General features: G+C 43.2%; 1 protein-coding gene across 1 annotated transcript; it reads right to left on the bottom strand.

The window, feature by feature from the left end:
- Nucleotides 1-11,180: 11,180 nt before the first annotated feature.
- Nucleotides 11,181-13,206, bottom strand: LOC120056671 (transcription factor Sox-19a-like). Its single transcript, XM_039004880.1, has 2 exons — nt 12,560-13,206; nt 11,181-12,284 (listed from the first exon to the last, which is right to left on the bottom strand). Exons 1-2 carry the CDS (start codon nt 13,204-13,206, stop codon nt 11,972-11,974), a joined length of 960 nt encoding a protein of 319 aa, XP_038860808.1. The 3' UTR covers nt 11,181-11,971.
- Between the last annotated feature and the right edge of the window lie 553 nt (nt 13,207-13,759).

The following is a 13,759-nucleotide window of genomic DNA, read 5'->3' as shown; positions in this document are numbered from 1 at the left end:
CGCCCAAGTCAACACCCTTCCCTCCATGGTAATGTAGGTGACCTCCGGAGAGCAAGTAGCAGGCGGATGCCAGAGCCTGGCGGATGCCCACTTTTACGCCCCAAAGCACGGGGGCAACGATTTGGGAGGGTGGAATGATGAGCTCACTCAGGACAGGGACCTCTCCCGAATCGTTTAGACGGGACAGGCCATCGGCCTTGATGTTCTTTGAACCTGGGCGGTATGACAGAGTGAAGTTGAATCTTGTGAAGAAAAGGGCCACCTTGCTTGGCACGGGTTCAGCTGCCACGCTGTCCGTATGTACTCCAGGTTCCGATGGTCAGTGAGGATGAGAAATGGGTCCTTGGCACCCTCCAGCCAGTGTCTCCAGTCCTCTAGTGCCAAATTCACCGCCAGGAGCTCCCGGTCGCCGACATCAGAGTTCCTCTCTGCAGGACAGGTTTTTTTTGTAATATGCACATGGATAAACATTTTGTGGGTTGCCTTGAAGTTGTGACAGGACAGCCTCATGCCCACTTCTGAGGCGTCGAACTCCACCACGAAGGGCAGCGTAAGATCTGGGTGTTTCAGCAACGGGGTGTAGGTGAAACACGTAAGGCCTCATCGGCTGCAGGACTCCACATTAACCTACGGGACCACCCTTGCGGAGAGAGGTGAGAGGAGAGGCGATGGAGCTGAAGCTTTTAATGAAGCAACGATAGAAGTTGGCAAACCCCCAAAAACGCTGTAGTCCCTTTATGGTGGTTGGGACTGGCCATGACCGGACTGCCTCAACCTTCCTTTCATCCATAACCACTCCCTGAGGGCTGATCCGGTATCCCAGGAAGGAGACAGCGGCCTGATGAAACTGGCACTTCTCCGCTTTGGCGTGCAGGTGGTTGTACAGGAGTCCCAGGACTACCCGAACATGGGCGATATGATCCTCCAAGGTGGCCGAGTAGATCAGGATGTAGACGATAGACACAACCACCTGACACCCAAGCATGTCCCAGAACACCTCGTTCACGAATGCCTGGAACACCGACGGAGCATTGGCTAATCCATTAGGCATCACCAAGTACTCGTAGTGCCCAGACATTGTGCTGAAGGCCGTCTTTCATTTATCCCCCTCCCGGATGCGGATCAGATTGTAGGCACTCCGCAGATCCAGTTTAGTAAAACACCAGGCCCCACAGAGCTGTCAATGAAGGCCGGTACCAACGGTAGGAGGTAGCGGTACTTGGTGGTGAAGGAGTTGAGACCTCTGTCGTTGATACACGGACGTAGACCACCCTCCTTATTGGCCATGAAGAAGAAGCCTGCTGACACAGGGGAGATGGATGGGCAGATAAAACCCTGTTGGCAAGCCTCCTGGATGTACTCCTCTCCAGAACCTTTGTTTCAGCCACCGACAGGGGGTAGACGCAGCTCCGCGGAGACGCAGAGTCTGCTAGCAGGTCGATGGTCGGGAGACACTATGGCCCAGTCCGACGATACCCCCGGACAGGGCCAAACAGGCAGGATATAAGCCCACCCACTTTGCCAAAGCACAGCCCCCACACCACTAGAGGGATATGTTCAACCACCAACTTTCCATCCTGAGACAAGGCCGAGTATAGCCCACAAAGATCTCAGCCACGACACAACCCGAGGGGGAGCACCAACCCAGACAGGAAGATCACGTCAGTGACTCAACCCACTCAAGTGACGCACCCCTCCTAGGGACGGCATGGAAGAGCACCAGTAAGCCAGTGACTCAGCCCCTGTAATAGGGTTATAGGCAGAGAATCCCAGTGGAACGAGGGGAACCGGCCAGGCAGAGACAGCAAGGGCGATTCGTTGCTCCAGTGCCTTTCCGTTCACCTTCACACTCCTGGGCCAGACTACACTCAATCATAGGACCTACTAAAGAGATGAGTCTTCAATAAAGACTTAAAGGTTGAGGTTTAGAAATTCTAGGGACAGTAAGGAGGCCTGCGTCTTGTGACCGTAGTGTACGTGTAGGTATGTACTGCAGGACCAAATCGGAAAGATAGGTAGGCGCACCCCATGTAATGCTTTGTAGGTTAACAGTAAAACCTTGAAATCAGCCCTCGCCTTAACAGGAAGCCAGTGTAGAGAGGCTAGCACTGGAGTAATATGATACAATTTTGGGGTTCTAGTCAAGATCCTAGCAGCTGTGTTTAGCACTAACTGAAGTTTATTTAGTGCTTTATCTGGGTAGCCGGAAAGTAGAGCATTGCAGTAGTCTAACCTAGAAGTGACAAAAGAATGGATTCATTTTTCAGCATAATTTTTGGACAGAAAGTTTCAGGTTTTTGCAATGTTACGTAGATGGAAAAAAAGCTGTCCTTGAAACAGTCTTGATATGTTCGTCAAAAGAGAGATTAGGGTCCAGAGTAACGCCAAGGTCCTTCACAGTTTTATTTGAGACGACTGTACAACCATCAAGATTAATTGTCAGATTCAACAGAAGATCTCTTTGTTTCTTGGGACCTAGAACAAGCATCTCTGTTTTGTCAGAGTTTAAAAGTAGAACATTTGCAGCCATCCACTTCCTTATGTCTAAAACACAGGCTTCCAGCTAGGGCAATTTTGGGGCTTCACCATGTTTCATTGAAATGTACAGCTGTTTGTCATCCGCATAGCAATGAAAGTTAACATTATGTTTCCGAATGACATCACCAAGAGGTAAAATATATAGTAAAAACAATAGTGGTCCTAAAACGGAACCTTGAGGTACACCAAAATGTACAGTTGATTTGTCAGAAGACAAACATCCACAGAGACAAACTGATATCTTTCCGACAGATAAAATCTAAGCCAGGCCAGAACTTGTCCGTGTAGACCCATGTGGGTTTCCAACCTCTCCAAAAGAATGTGGTGATCGATGGTATCAAAGCAGCACTAAGGTCTAGGAGCACGAGGACAGATGCAGAGCCTCGGTCTGACGCCATTAAAAGGTCATTTACCACCTTCACAAGTGTAGTCTCAGTGCTATGATGGGGTCTAAAACCAAACTGAAGCATTTCATATACATTGTTTGTCTTCAGGAAGGCAGTGAGTTGCTGCAGCTTTCGGTGAGTTTAATATGAACTAACAAAGTGAACACACAAACAAGAGTAGCGTCTGAACATGAACACAGAAACAATTCTGCTAGTGATGTCTGTTCAACAGTCTGATATTCTGGTAATAGAAAATGTTTTTTTCGTCTCTCTGTCTTAGTGCTGATGCACCTGTACTGTATCTGTGGACTGTTCTTGGGTGGCTGAGGTCCTTAAGGATCTTCTTGGCCTTCATTATAGAAAAAGGCTCAGTGGAAGGTGCACATAGTATTGAAAAAATAACTCTTCGTAGAAAAAAAAAAATAGTACTTGTTGAGAAAAATCTTTCTCTAAGCAAATTGTATTAGTCTAAAATAATGATTTAAAAATACAATATATAGCTTAGACAACAGTGACAATAATTTGAGGTGACTATGCTAAGATTAATAATCGTGAAACCTCTGTTACGCATGTTTCATGTATGTGCTTAAATCGTTCTATTAACATATATTTAATCTTTCTTTTTCTGTCGCTATGCCTTTTTGCTTTTTCCCCTCTCATGCTCCTTCATCCCTCTGCCCTAGAGCACAGCTCCCTTCAGTTGTGGAATGTACTTTAGGCCAGGAGTGAATCAGGGATCAGCTGGTGGGTCTGTCCTACTGCAGGTCTATAACATCACAGCTCCTGTACTCTTTTGCATCAACAAAAACGTCCCCAACATTTTAAATCAATACTAGTAATTCTGAAATGTTTTCAACACAAGCATTCGATCAGATAAAGTTTGACAATTCACCACCCCATTGGTAAAAGAAACAATATGTCAGCCATGGGAGTACAACATAAAGAGTTAATGCCTAACAGTTTATTTTAGGCTACATTTCACAGGAATAATGTGTTTATGTTCTGTACAGTGGCTGTGTCCTAACTGTCCTTGTGTCCCGCAGGTGTGTTGTTAATCTTGGCCTACAGTGGTGTGATGTTGCTCCTGACCTCTGCGCTGATTTCTCTTCTCTGGTCCATAAACATTTCATCTCTGCGACGCAGGCCTCCAGCACGCTGGCTGTTGTTGCTAGTCGGGTATGATACCATACAATGCTTTTATTGTCCATTTACATGGAAATATAATCAGCTGGAAGGCTTCTGGCAGATACGGTACAGTCAGCAGATGGTATACTGTAGGAGCTGGCGTATGGGATAAGAATGCATGTGCAAAACTTAGCAGAAGAAGTACACCATTTGATTAATTTGCGGCAAAGGAAGGCAATGCTTTTGGGTCTTTGTCAATGGTGAGAAAACAAGCGAGGTAACTGCTTATGTTAGGTCATAATAAACATGTGCCTATAGACGTTTACAGACTGACTGCTAAGAGGAAGCTAACTGCATGTGTTGGGCTGTAATAAGTTGCCTATATTGACTTGTACAGACTGGCTGCTTAGTGTTTGTTATGTTGGGTGTGTTTGGCCAGGTGATCAAGACAGGAACTACTCCCATGGCAACAAGGGACACTTAGAACACACACACTTTGAAAAAGGTGAAAGCAGTGTTTCTCTGTTTGTATTACTCTTATCAAAAACAATCCCTATCATTACATCCCCTTTCAAATCCTCTTTGTGTTTGACCCTGTTCTCTCATGTTACCCACACCGTCTCTCTTCCCTTCTCACTCTGTTCCTCATAATTTCCCTCTCTACTCCCCTGGTCCTATCCCTCTCTGTAGGAGACTGGATCTCTGTCTCCACTCTGACCCATGTGCCTGTCACCGCTGCAGACCTGGCTCCAGAATAAAGTGAAATCGGTGAGGGGGCAGTTGAAATCGGGCACAATTTTGGGGGATTCTTGCATTGGAATTACATTGAATTCCGCTTATCACGCTACACCGCAATAAACAAAGTTCAAATGCCGAGACTACGAGAACATTGATGGAGTGCTTTTGAAGTGTCAGGTAGGCTACAGATTTCGCTGCAATCTCCACTGCGCTGTATCAGCACAATGGACAGTGACCTACACACTAAAGCAAGGCCGTTTTGGTAATGAATATAATGGATGGATAGGGTAATTGGGTAGGGTAATTCACCTATTACAAACAACCTATGTGAATGCAGCCGTGCTTTACCAAAAATAACGCAAACGAGGTGCTGAAAGTCGTAGCCTAGTTATTCATGCATGCAAACAAAAATACTAAATAGCAGTATTTGGCTTAGAATACAGACACAACTGCGAATGAATGCAAACAAAATGGTGGTACCAAGTAGGCCTAGTAAACAAAATATCAGATTATGTCATGCATTTATCAATCTATATTTAGGGTAGTTACATTAACAGTAAGTAAATGCAGTAAACAAAAGGTGAATGGAGATAAGTAAAGTTCCTGTGAGATGCAGCCTTGCACAGCTTTCTTGCCAGACAAAAAGGCCCACTTCAAACATGGAAAACCATGCCGCTCATGAGTACAGCAACACGTTGTGATATGGCACAATACACTTCTGTGGCTCAAATTCAACCCATCAATTGAGCATTGCCAGCCAAACATAAACATGTTTCCAATACGTACAGTTCAATTTACAACCACGAAAACCAATAGGCTACCAAGAACTACAATAGAATGTGGCTATCTATATGCTGAAACATACCGCTTTACCCAGGGGCGTCATTTGGGTTCTTGCGTTGGAATTCTGCAGTAATTCCAGCCACTCTCTCGCTAGTTTGATGCTAAGGCTAATAACAATAACGCTTTTTACAGCTAGCTAAGAAGCTAACTAAACTCTGTAGTGGTAGGGCGTGAGGCAGAATTGAGTGAAGCAACTTCAATGGTAAACTTGACCCCGACCTTATTAATCAAATATTACAGGCGGAGGCGTATCACGTTATTCCTTTAGCCTACCCCAGTGACTTCCCATAGCCCCTCTACACATACCGTGGCGCGCTCTCTCCATTGTGCTGACACAGCACATCGGAGATACAGATTTTGCGCCAACCTGTCACTCAATCATTTGAACTTATTTGCTATTTTCATATAGGGACATAACATTAAAACTGAGGGGGCTAAGCCCCCTTTGTGGAGCTGGGTCCGCACAGCTGCCTACTCCTGGTGTTGCAAGACCAGCAGCGCTAAAGACAAGACTGATTAGTAGTCAACCACAACTCAATCCAAGGACCCACTGTTATAGTAAATGGTACCAAATATTCAATGTTACTTCAATCATTCCATCGTGTGCGCATGCTTGTTTTGAGGTGCTTTTATGGCAAAGTTTAGTCCATAACATTTCAGGTCACAAAATATAATACTCTAACTACATAAACCGTATTTGTTCTGTCAGTAAATGCCCTGTTGCTACGAGACAAATGCACTGCGATTCTCATTCATGCCTCTAGAGAGAGACAGAGCACAATGTTCATGTCATCTTGAGGAAAGCTTCTGCAGAACTATAATTGGGTTGACTTTTCTTGCAAATTAAAACTGTTGAATTGATTATCGTACTTGTCATGTTTTTCCAACTTCTAGGAAGATTTTAACCCACTCAACCCTAACACTTCTCCAAGTTTATACCATCACTGTAAAGCCCTAGTTATTTTCTTGCTTTGACAAGTAATTTCTGAAGATTATAATTTAATGTGATTAATTCATGTCTGTCCCTCCATTTTAAGGTCAAACCTATTACGTGAACGAAACTATCATTTTAATATGGTGAAACTATTCCTTTAAAAAAGCTGGTTTTACTATTTTTGGCCAATTTCTGTTTTCTGGCGGAAAACTGAGCGCGTTGAGCATTACACATCAACCATGTTACCCATAGATAGGTTTTTAAACCATTAAAAAAACATTGAAGCACGTATTCAATTGCCCCTCTCTATTGAACACAAGTTTCCATTTCCTCTGTCACAAGGTGATTATTATATATTTTTTATGGCTGTTTTTAAGATGAGAAGCTCAATCATGTTACTTTATTAGCACTTACTATAGTAATTTTGTTTATTTAAGCCCTTGAGATGGGAAACCATGTTTTTATGAAGTGGAACGTGCTCTTTATGACAATGTTAAAATTAGGTCAAATTAAAAGTTTATTTTGACCAAGTTACTCTAACTAAACTGTATTGGACTGACCCTACAGCAATCAGATATGTGGCATCATGGTCAGCTTTACAGTTGAATGCGCTAACATCCTAGGTCCAGTGTAGCTGTTTTTTTTCATCTCAATATCAAATCATTTCTGGGCAACAATTAAGTATCTTACTGTGATTGTTTTCAATTACAATGCTAAAAAAGAAACAAATAGCTTCTTAGCAAAGAGCAATTTCTCAAGCAATACTTTTGCTGGGACTGGGGAGGGGAAAACTGAAAATCAGCGGTTTGGAACTCTCTTTCTTACTGATTTACCGCATGGGTATGTCACCATAGAAGGCCAAAACTCCCTCCCACCAAAACAGGCAGAAATTTCAGGCACTCTTTTCAAACAGCTCTTACACTAAAAGGGCATTATCATTTTCACAGTATTATTCCAACCTCATAGTGTGGAAATATATATAAATCATGTTTTTGACTGCACTAGCCCTTTAATGAGAAAGGTAGTGTCACTGTGTGGGTGCAAACATGTAATGATCTTATTTGTTTGTGTGGAAGGCTGTGGAAATTGTTGTTTTTTCACCTGGGTAGATCATCTTGGGAGGTCTTCATTTGAAGTTAAGCTTCATATCTAGACTGGCTCATATCTGCTGGAACTCTTGAGGCCCAATGTGTTGTCCTGTCCTTATCTACCTGTACAAGCTCATGTGTCTCCAATCTCTCTGACGCATGAATGCGTCAGTGAGTTTCTATGCCTCTGCACTGCTTTTTGATGTGCTGTGTACAGACTCACCCTTCACAGCTCTGATCTAAGGATCTTTGTGTCCATGTCCCTGCGGCCAATACTTGTCCACGTTTTGTTCAGTTAGGGTTTCCAAAAGAATATTTGATTTTCAGGACTGTAACGCGTTAGAATTAAATTAAGAGACAATTCCATGAAAATGTGTACACAAAAGAACATCTAAGCACAGCCAGCCTTTCTAAGAAATCAGTTGAGTGCTGTGAAAGTTTTTGGAGGGATCAACTCAACAAAAAAAAGGATCTGTTTGCGTGCCTGAACAAAACGTGGGTTTACCGGTGCATTCATTTGAGGAACACCTGTGCTAACTCCACGCCATGTTTCTTGGGCGGGAATTGTGAGTTGTTGACCTCGATGTGTTGGCTTTGTGTGGCGTGGCACGTCATGGGGAGACTGGGAACTGGATAGACCAGTCCAGCCCAACCTTAGGGTGGTCCCTCTCTCTGTGAGAACTAAAGTGTGGTGGTGATGGTGGGAGGGGAGCAATGAGTTTACACTGGAAAAACACCTTACAATGCTTATAGAATGGGGGTAGAAGATAATTGTCAGTGATTCATTTGAACAAAATCAGACCAGTTTTGGGGGTAAGAGATTGTCATGAGTATGTCGTTCCAGGTGGTCCAAAGACCATTATTCCTAACCAAAATTTTAACCATCATACATTTAGTCAACATGACAGTCACCAGCTTTCTCTGAAACCATTTACGTAATAGGAATTGATTTACTACTGCTACGACACATCTCATCGGTTGCCAGTTGATTGCCATCTGACGTGTAATTTAGCTATTTTGTGGAGTGCTTGAGTGTTTTCACCTTGTTCTGTAGAAAATGGAGATGACTGTTTGCTTTGACCAGCTAATGACTTCTGAGGCAAAGGATTACTATGTGGGAGCCAGACACAACATCTTTCCTATCTCCACCATCACGCATGGCCCTGGCTACACACACACACACACAAACGGCTGCCCATGCCAGCTTGTCACCCGTGACAGAGCACAGCCCTGATCTTTGGTGACTGTTCACAGTTGTGGTAAAATATGCTGCAGATCCAGCCCCCTCTTGTGACATAGCACTGAAGCGTGGCAGCCATTCTACTAACGCAAGAAGACGCCCACTCATAGCACTCACCTGCTGTCTGCCTGCCTGCCACCAAAACATTGTTCATTATGACTTGGGTAAAACCACCTTGTCTGCCCAATGCACATGGAAGTGGTTCTTGCTTTTGCAAGTTTTATTCATTCCCTCACTCTAACCCGAAGAAAATGAAAAAAACAATTGAACAAGTATTTGAAACTAAATGTGTCATTCCACCAAGTAGGTGCCTTTTGAGTAGTGTAACTTGGTGAAAAAAGCACTTTTATTTCACCTAATTTGGATATACTATCATAAATAGCACACGTTCAACTTAATAAAAAAAGTTTTCCCATCTCAAGAAGTGAAATTAAAAAAGTACTATAATAAGTGTCTATTAAGTACCAAATAAAGTAACAGGGTTGACAACTTCATCTTAAATCATCCATGAATCCCCTTGTGACAGGGGGAATGGAGCTTGTTGTATACAACAGGGAGGGGCAATTGAATGCAAGCTTCACTAAAAAAAATCACATTGTTAAAACATTTCTAGCCTGTCTATGGGTAACAGGGTTGACGTGTTACACTCGAGCCACTCAGTTTTCCACCACACAAAAAAAAAGTAGAACCAGCTCACCTGCTTTAACACTATTATTAGCTTCTTTTGTAAAATAAATTTAAGAGGAATATTTAACCATATTAAAATGAGTTCAGTTTTATGTAACAGGGTTGACCTTTAAAATGAATCACTAATCACGTTAAACAAATAATCTTCAGAAATGACTATGTCAAAGCAGCAGGATAACTAGGGCTTTACATTGATGGTGAAAACTTGGAGAAATGTTGGTGTTAAGTGGGTTAAAATCCTCCTAGAAATCAGAGGGTGCACGGAGGGACATATCAAAATGCAGAATTTTGGCACTTTAGCAAGTCTTTATTTATATAACAAAAATCACATGTATTGAATTTTCCATGTGGTTTATATTAAAAGGCAATTTAATACAACAGGCTTTTAAAAATCAATTATTTTGCACAATTTCTACTTTGCCCAAATTTTAAGGAACAGACCAAATGTGAAGAAAAAAATTGAGAGCAGATATGAAAGCCTTCTGTCTAGATCTTAACCGTATACCCCTTACACACAGATTGTGTTTTAACATCATCAGTTTGCGAGACTCACAGATCAATGTTTAACTATCAATTGCATATTATAAAATTGTTGTATTGTGCTGTCTAGGCCTACATAATTTTACATCTACAAACAAATGTTGGGTGGGTAGATTTAGAGGTGTTTTGCTATGATGCAAGAGGACAAGAGTGTCTATGGAATGGCGTAGTCATTTAACTGGAGGGGGTGGTTTGGTGACAGGGGTATCCCTTGGTAACAACAACCTGTGGAAGACTGCTCGTTGCTAAGAGATCTCTTCAGAAAAGTGGACCCCCCTTCCTCCAAGAGTATAGCTTACATGCAGAATCGCACTCTGTTAGTTTACATGTTCCTAGTTGCCCCAACTCAGACAATATTTTTTAAATAAAACTAACTTTGTCTTCAGTTAAGGAAATCGTTTTGTCACAAAAGTTTGTTGAGGTCCGTTAATATGAATCCATGTCCTACCCTACGACATTCCCTAGCCTAGTTTGACTAGTCAGTCAGTGATGTGATGGCAGACCTTATTTCCATGAGAATGGTGAGGGGCAGGGAAAGGGTTAAGCCTGGACTGTGGGATAAGGAAGAAGGGGCATTCAATGCAACGCTAATTTTCTGCCCCATGGGGCACCCAGAGAAAAGAGGACAAAGCCAGCCATAAGACACGCTGAGAACCACGGTTTACTGTGTGCACCTGCATGCTCTAAAGCAGTGAGGGAACAATGAGATTTACCGAAACGGGTAATTATGCTCTGGAGTTGGATGGCTTTCCACTCTCCTTTTCTGTTGGGAAAGAAAAGCGGGCAAAGGCCCGGTGAAAGTTCCGTCTATCTCCATGTTAAATCATTATAGGCCTTGAGTTTATTCTACGGTTGCATTGGTAGACTTTAGTTATGTTTTATGTAAATGGTGTTAGTTTTAGGAATTTATCATAGGCACATTATGTGACAGTAGAAAATAGAAAAATAATAACACTTTATTACTTTTTTTTTTTTTTTTACATCATTCTTGTCAAGTGACTTGAAATAACAATACCCTTACTATAAGGGTATTAATAAAACATTCAATACATTTCACAACGGTAAATAAGGCCTAAACCTCAGAAAGCAGCATCGATTTAAACTAAACAGTAACAAAATCCTCAAATATTGGTTCAGTTTTGTGTTTCAAAAAGTTGTGAAATAAAAACCAACTGCTGTTTAACTTTTATATAAATTACAGGGTGTAGACCCATTTAGAGGTAAATTCATTTTCTGAACGGTTATAGAAATGGCAGTTGTCTGAGAGAAACATTTGAGATTGTCAATGTCGAAGCCATTTCGTTCAGAATTCACAAAAACAAAATTTCATACTTCCACTTCAACTTTTTCGAGTTCCCATTGCAGTCATTAATACTCTTTCAGATGGTGGGTTTAGAGAAATAGCAGAATGGGACAATATCTGGGGTTTGGAATCACTCCTAACCATCAAGGCATTCCAACTGGAATGTACACTGAAACCAATCAACGACCAATGATGACATCATCTTGTCACAAAATATTGTCTGTGTCAGTGAGTGATCTCATCTTTGTATTAAAATGAACATTTTCTTTCTTCAGTCCCTGCACATTTACTGACCCAATTGGGCTGCCACCAGTCAATGCCAGCATATCAAGTCAGATCACGTTGTTTGCCAACATCCATCCTTCTGGACTTCCACAATAACAGGGTCAGACCCTGTAGGTCAGATGTGGATAAGGGACCAACAAGAGTTAGGCGGGGAGTCGACAGCAATTCAACCAACATGATACAAGGTTGATTGAATCAGTATAATGTCTCAGTTCAGAGGTGTGCGAGTTGGTGAGTTCAGCTTAGAGGTGTGTGAGAGGGAATTCAAAGGTGGGTGAGTGGAGCTGACCCTCCCAGGTAATGCTGCTGGATGTTTGCTGCAGAGACGGAGTACCCTCTCTGGGCCTCTGGGGCATCTCCTCCAGGCATGTACATGCTGATCATGTCCCTGAGATGGTCTCCCTGGACCTGGATACCACGCTGGGTCTGGTGCTGCTGGTGGGCCTGGTGGTGGTGCTGCTGGAGGGGGCTGTGGGGCCCGGTGGGGGAGGGGGACATGCTGTGGCTATCAGACTGCTGCTTCACCATGGACATCACTGGGCTGACCTGCTGTGGGCTGCTGTTGTAGGACATGGGGCTGGGGGAGAGAGATTGGGTTACTGATCAATTGAGAAACTAATGAGAGTAACTATTTGACTTCAAAAAGTCACAAAAGGGTCACTGACCAAAAATAAATTGACAAGATGGGTATAGACTATTCGTGCCAATAAAACCACCTGGCCATAGGTTTTGTATATCCAAAAACAGTTTAGGCCTATAACTGCCAATGGTACATTGGAAAGAAAATATACCTGAATAAACTGTAGACAGCCATTCAAATCATAGAAAAAGTAACAAACAATCTAGACTCACCTGTATGCGTTGGCACCATTCATGTAGGCTTGGGCCTGGGCCATGCTGGACTGATACTGAAGTGCTGAGAGGTCATAGCGGTGAAGCTGCTGGCTGTAGCCGAGCGCCTCGCTCTGCATCGCCGCAGTGTAGCCCCCTGTGTGGCCCCAGCCATATGCGTCCATTCTGGGGTTTCCAACTTGTCCCTGAGCCGCGGACGCACTCAGCAGGTGGTTACCGGCCGACATCTGATACTGGGCGGCTAGAGTATTGTTCTTCGGCATCGGTTTGGTTTTACGACGGGGCTTGTATTTATAGTCCGGATAATCCTTCATGTGCACCGCGCGGAGGCGCTTTGCCTCGTCAATGAAGGGCCTTTTCTCGGCGTCTGTTAGAGATTTCCACGCGACACCCAGCCGTTTGGATATCTCAGAATTGTGCATTTTGGGATTTTCCTGGGCCATTTTCCGTCGCTCACCGCGAGACCAGACCATGAAGGCATTCATGGGCCGCTTGACTTTGTCCATCGGGTCAGGTTGGATTGTCGGTAATTTGGAACCTGTGTGGCCGCCCTCGTGCCCCCCTACTCCGTTCGCAGGTGGCATCCCTGTTCCAGGATGATGTGAAGGAACAGAGGACTTGAGTTGGTGCTCTATAATGTTATACATATTTACCATAAACGAAATATACAAAGTTTGAACAGTTTTAAAATTACACCGGCTGTGTAATGTCAACCAAGCATCCCAAGCAGAAGTTGAAAACAATAATAATAAAACAAATTGTCAGAGATGGAAACAAAATCGGAGCAAAAACATCCTGCTTCCAACTCACGACTTCAGATGCAGGCCTTTAAACTACAATGAGAAGAGAGATACTGCTGTAGAGTTCCTTCTTGAAATAACTCACTATCCCACTGGTAGCTGGTGATTATAAAACTTCTTCACAAGCAAATCTGCTCCTAACTTCCCTCCCTCCAGCCCACTCATTTACATCACTATAGAAGGGGTGCGGTGAATTTGGAATGCACTTGAGTGAATATGAAGAGAGGCGGAATCGCTGTGGGAGGGAGGGAGGCAGCCCCCCCCACACACTCTTTCTCTCTCTGCAACGCAAACTTCAAACTTTAGTTTGTTAAATTAAATATATAGTTCTTGTTTATTTAAGATAAAGAATACTTTTGTTTCAGGCTTCTCTCCATAACATTGGCCAACAGACATGTTT

This window comes from Salvelinus namaycush, chromosome 12 (assembly GCF_016432855.1).
Source record: "Salvelinus namaycush isolate Seneca chromosome 12, SaNama_1.0, whole genome shotgun sequence".
In the NCBI taxonomy this organism is placed as follows: Eukaryota; Metazoa; Chordata; class Actinopteri; order Salmoniformes; family Salmonidae; genus Salvelinus; species Salvelinus namaycush.
The sequence above is the reverse complement of the archived record's forward strand: the minus strand, read 5'-3'. Positions and strand labels throughout refer to the sequence as shown.

What these genes read in the sequence shown, in the direction of transcription:
- LOC120056671 (XM_039004880.1), bottom strand. Translation starts at nt 13,206, where the DNA reads ATGTATAACATTATAGAGCACCAACTCAAGTCCTCTGTTCCTTCACAT. An exon ending in AATGGTGCCAACGCATACAG is followed by an intron (nt 12,285 to 12,559) that starts GTGAGTCTAGAT and finishes TCTCTCCCCCAG; the next exon opens with CCCCATGTCCTACAACAGCA.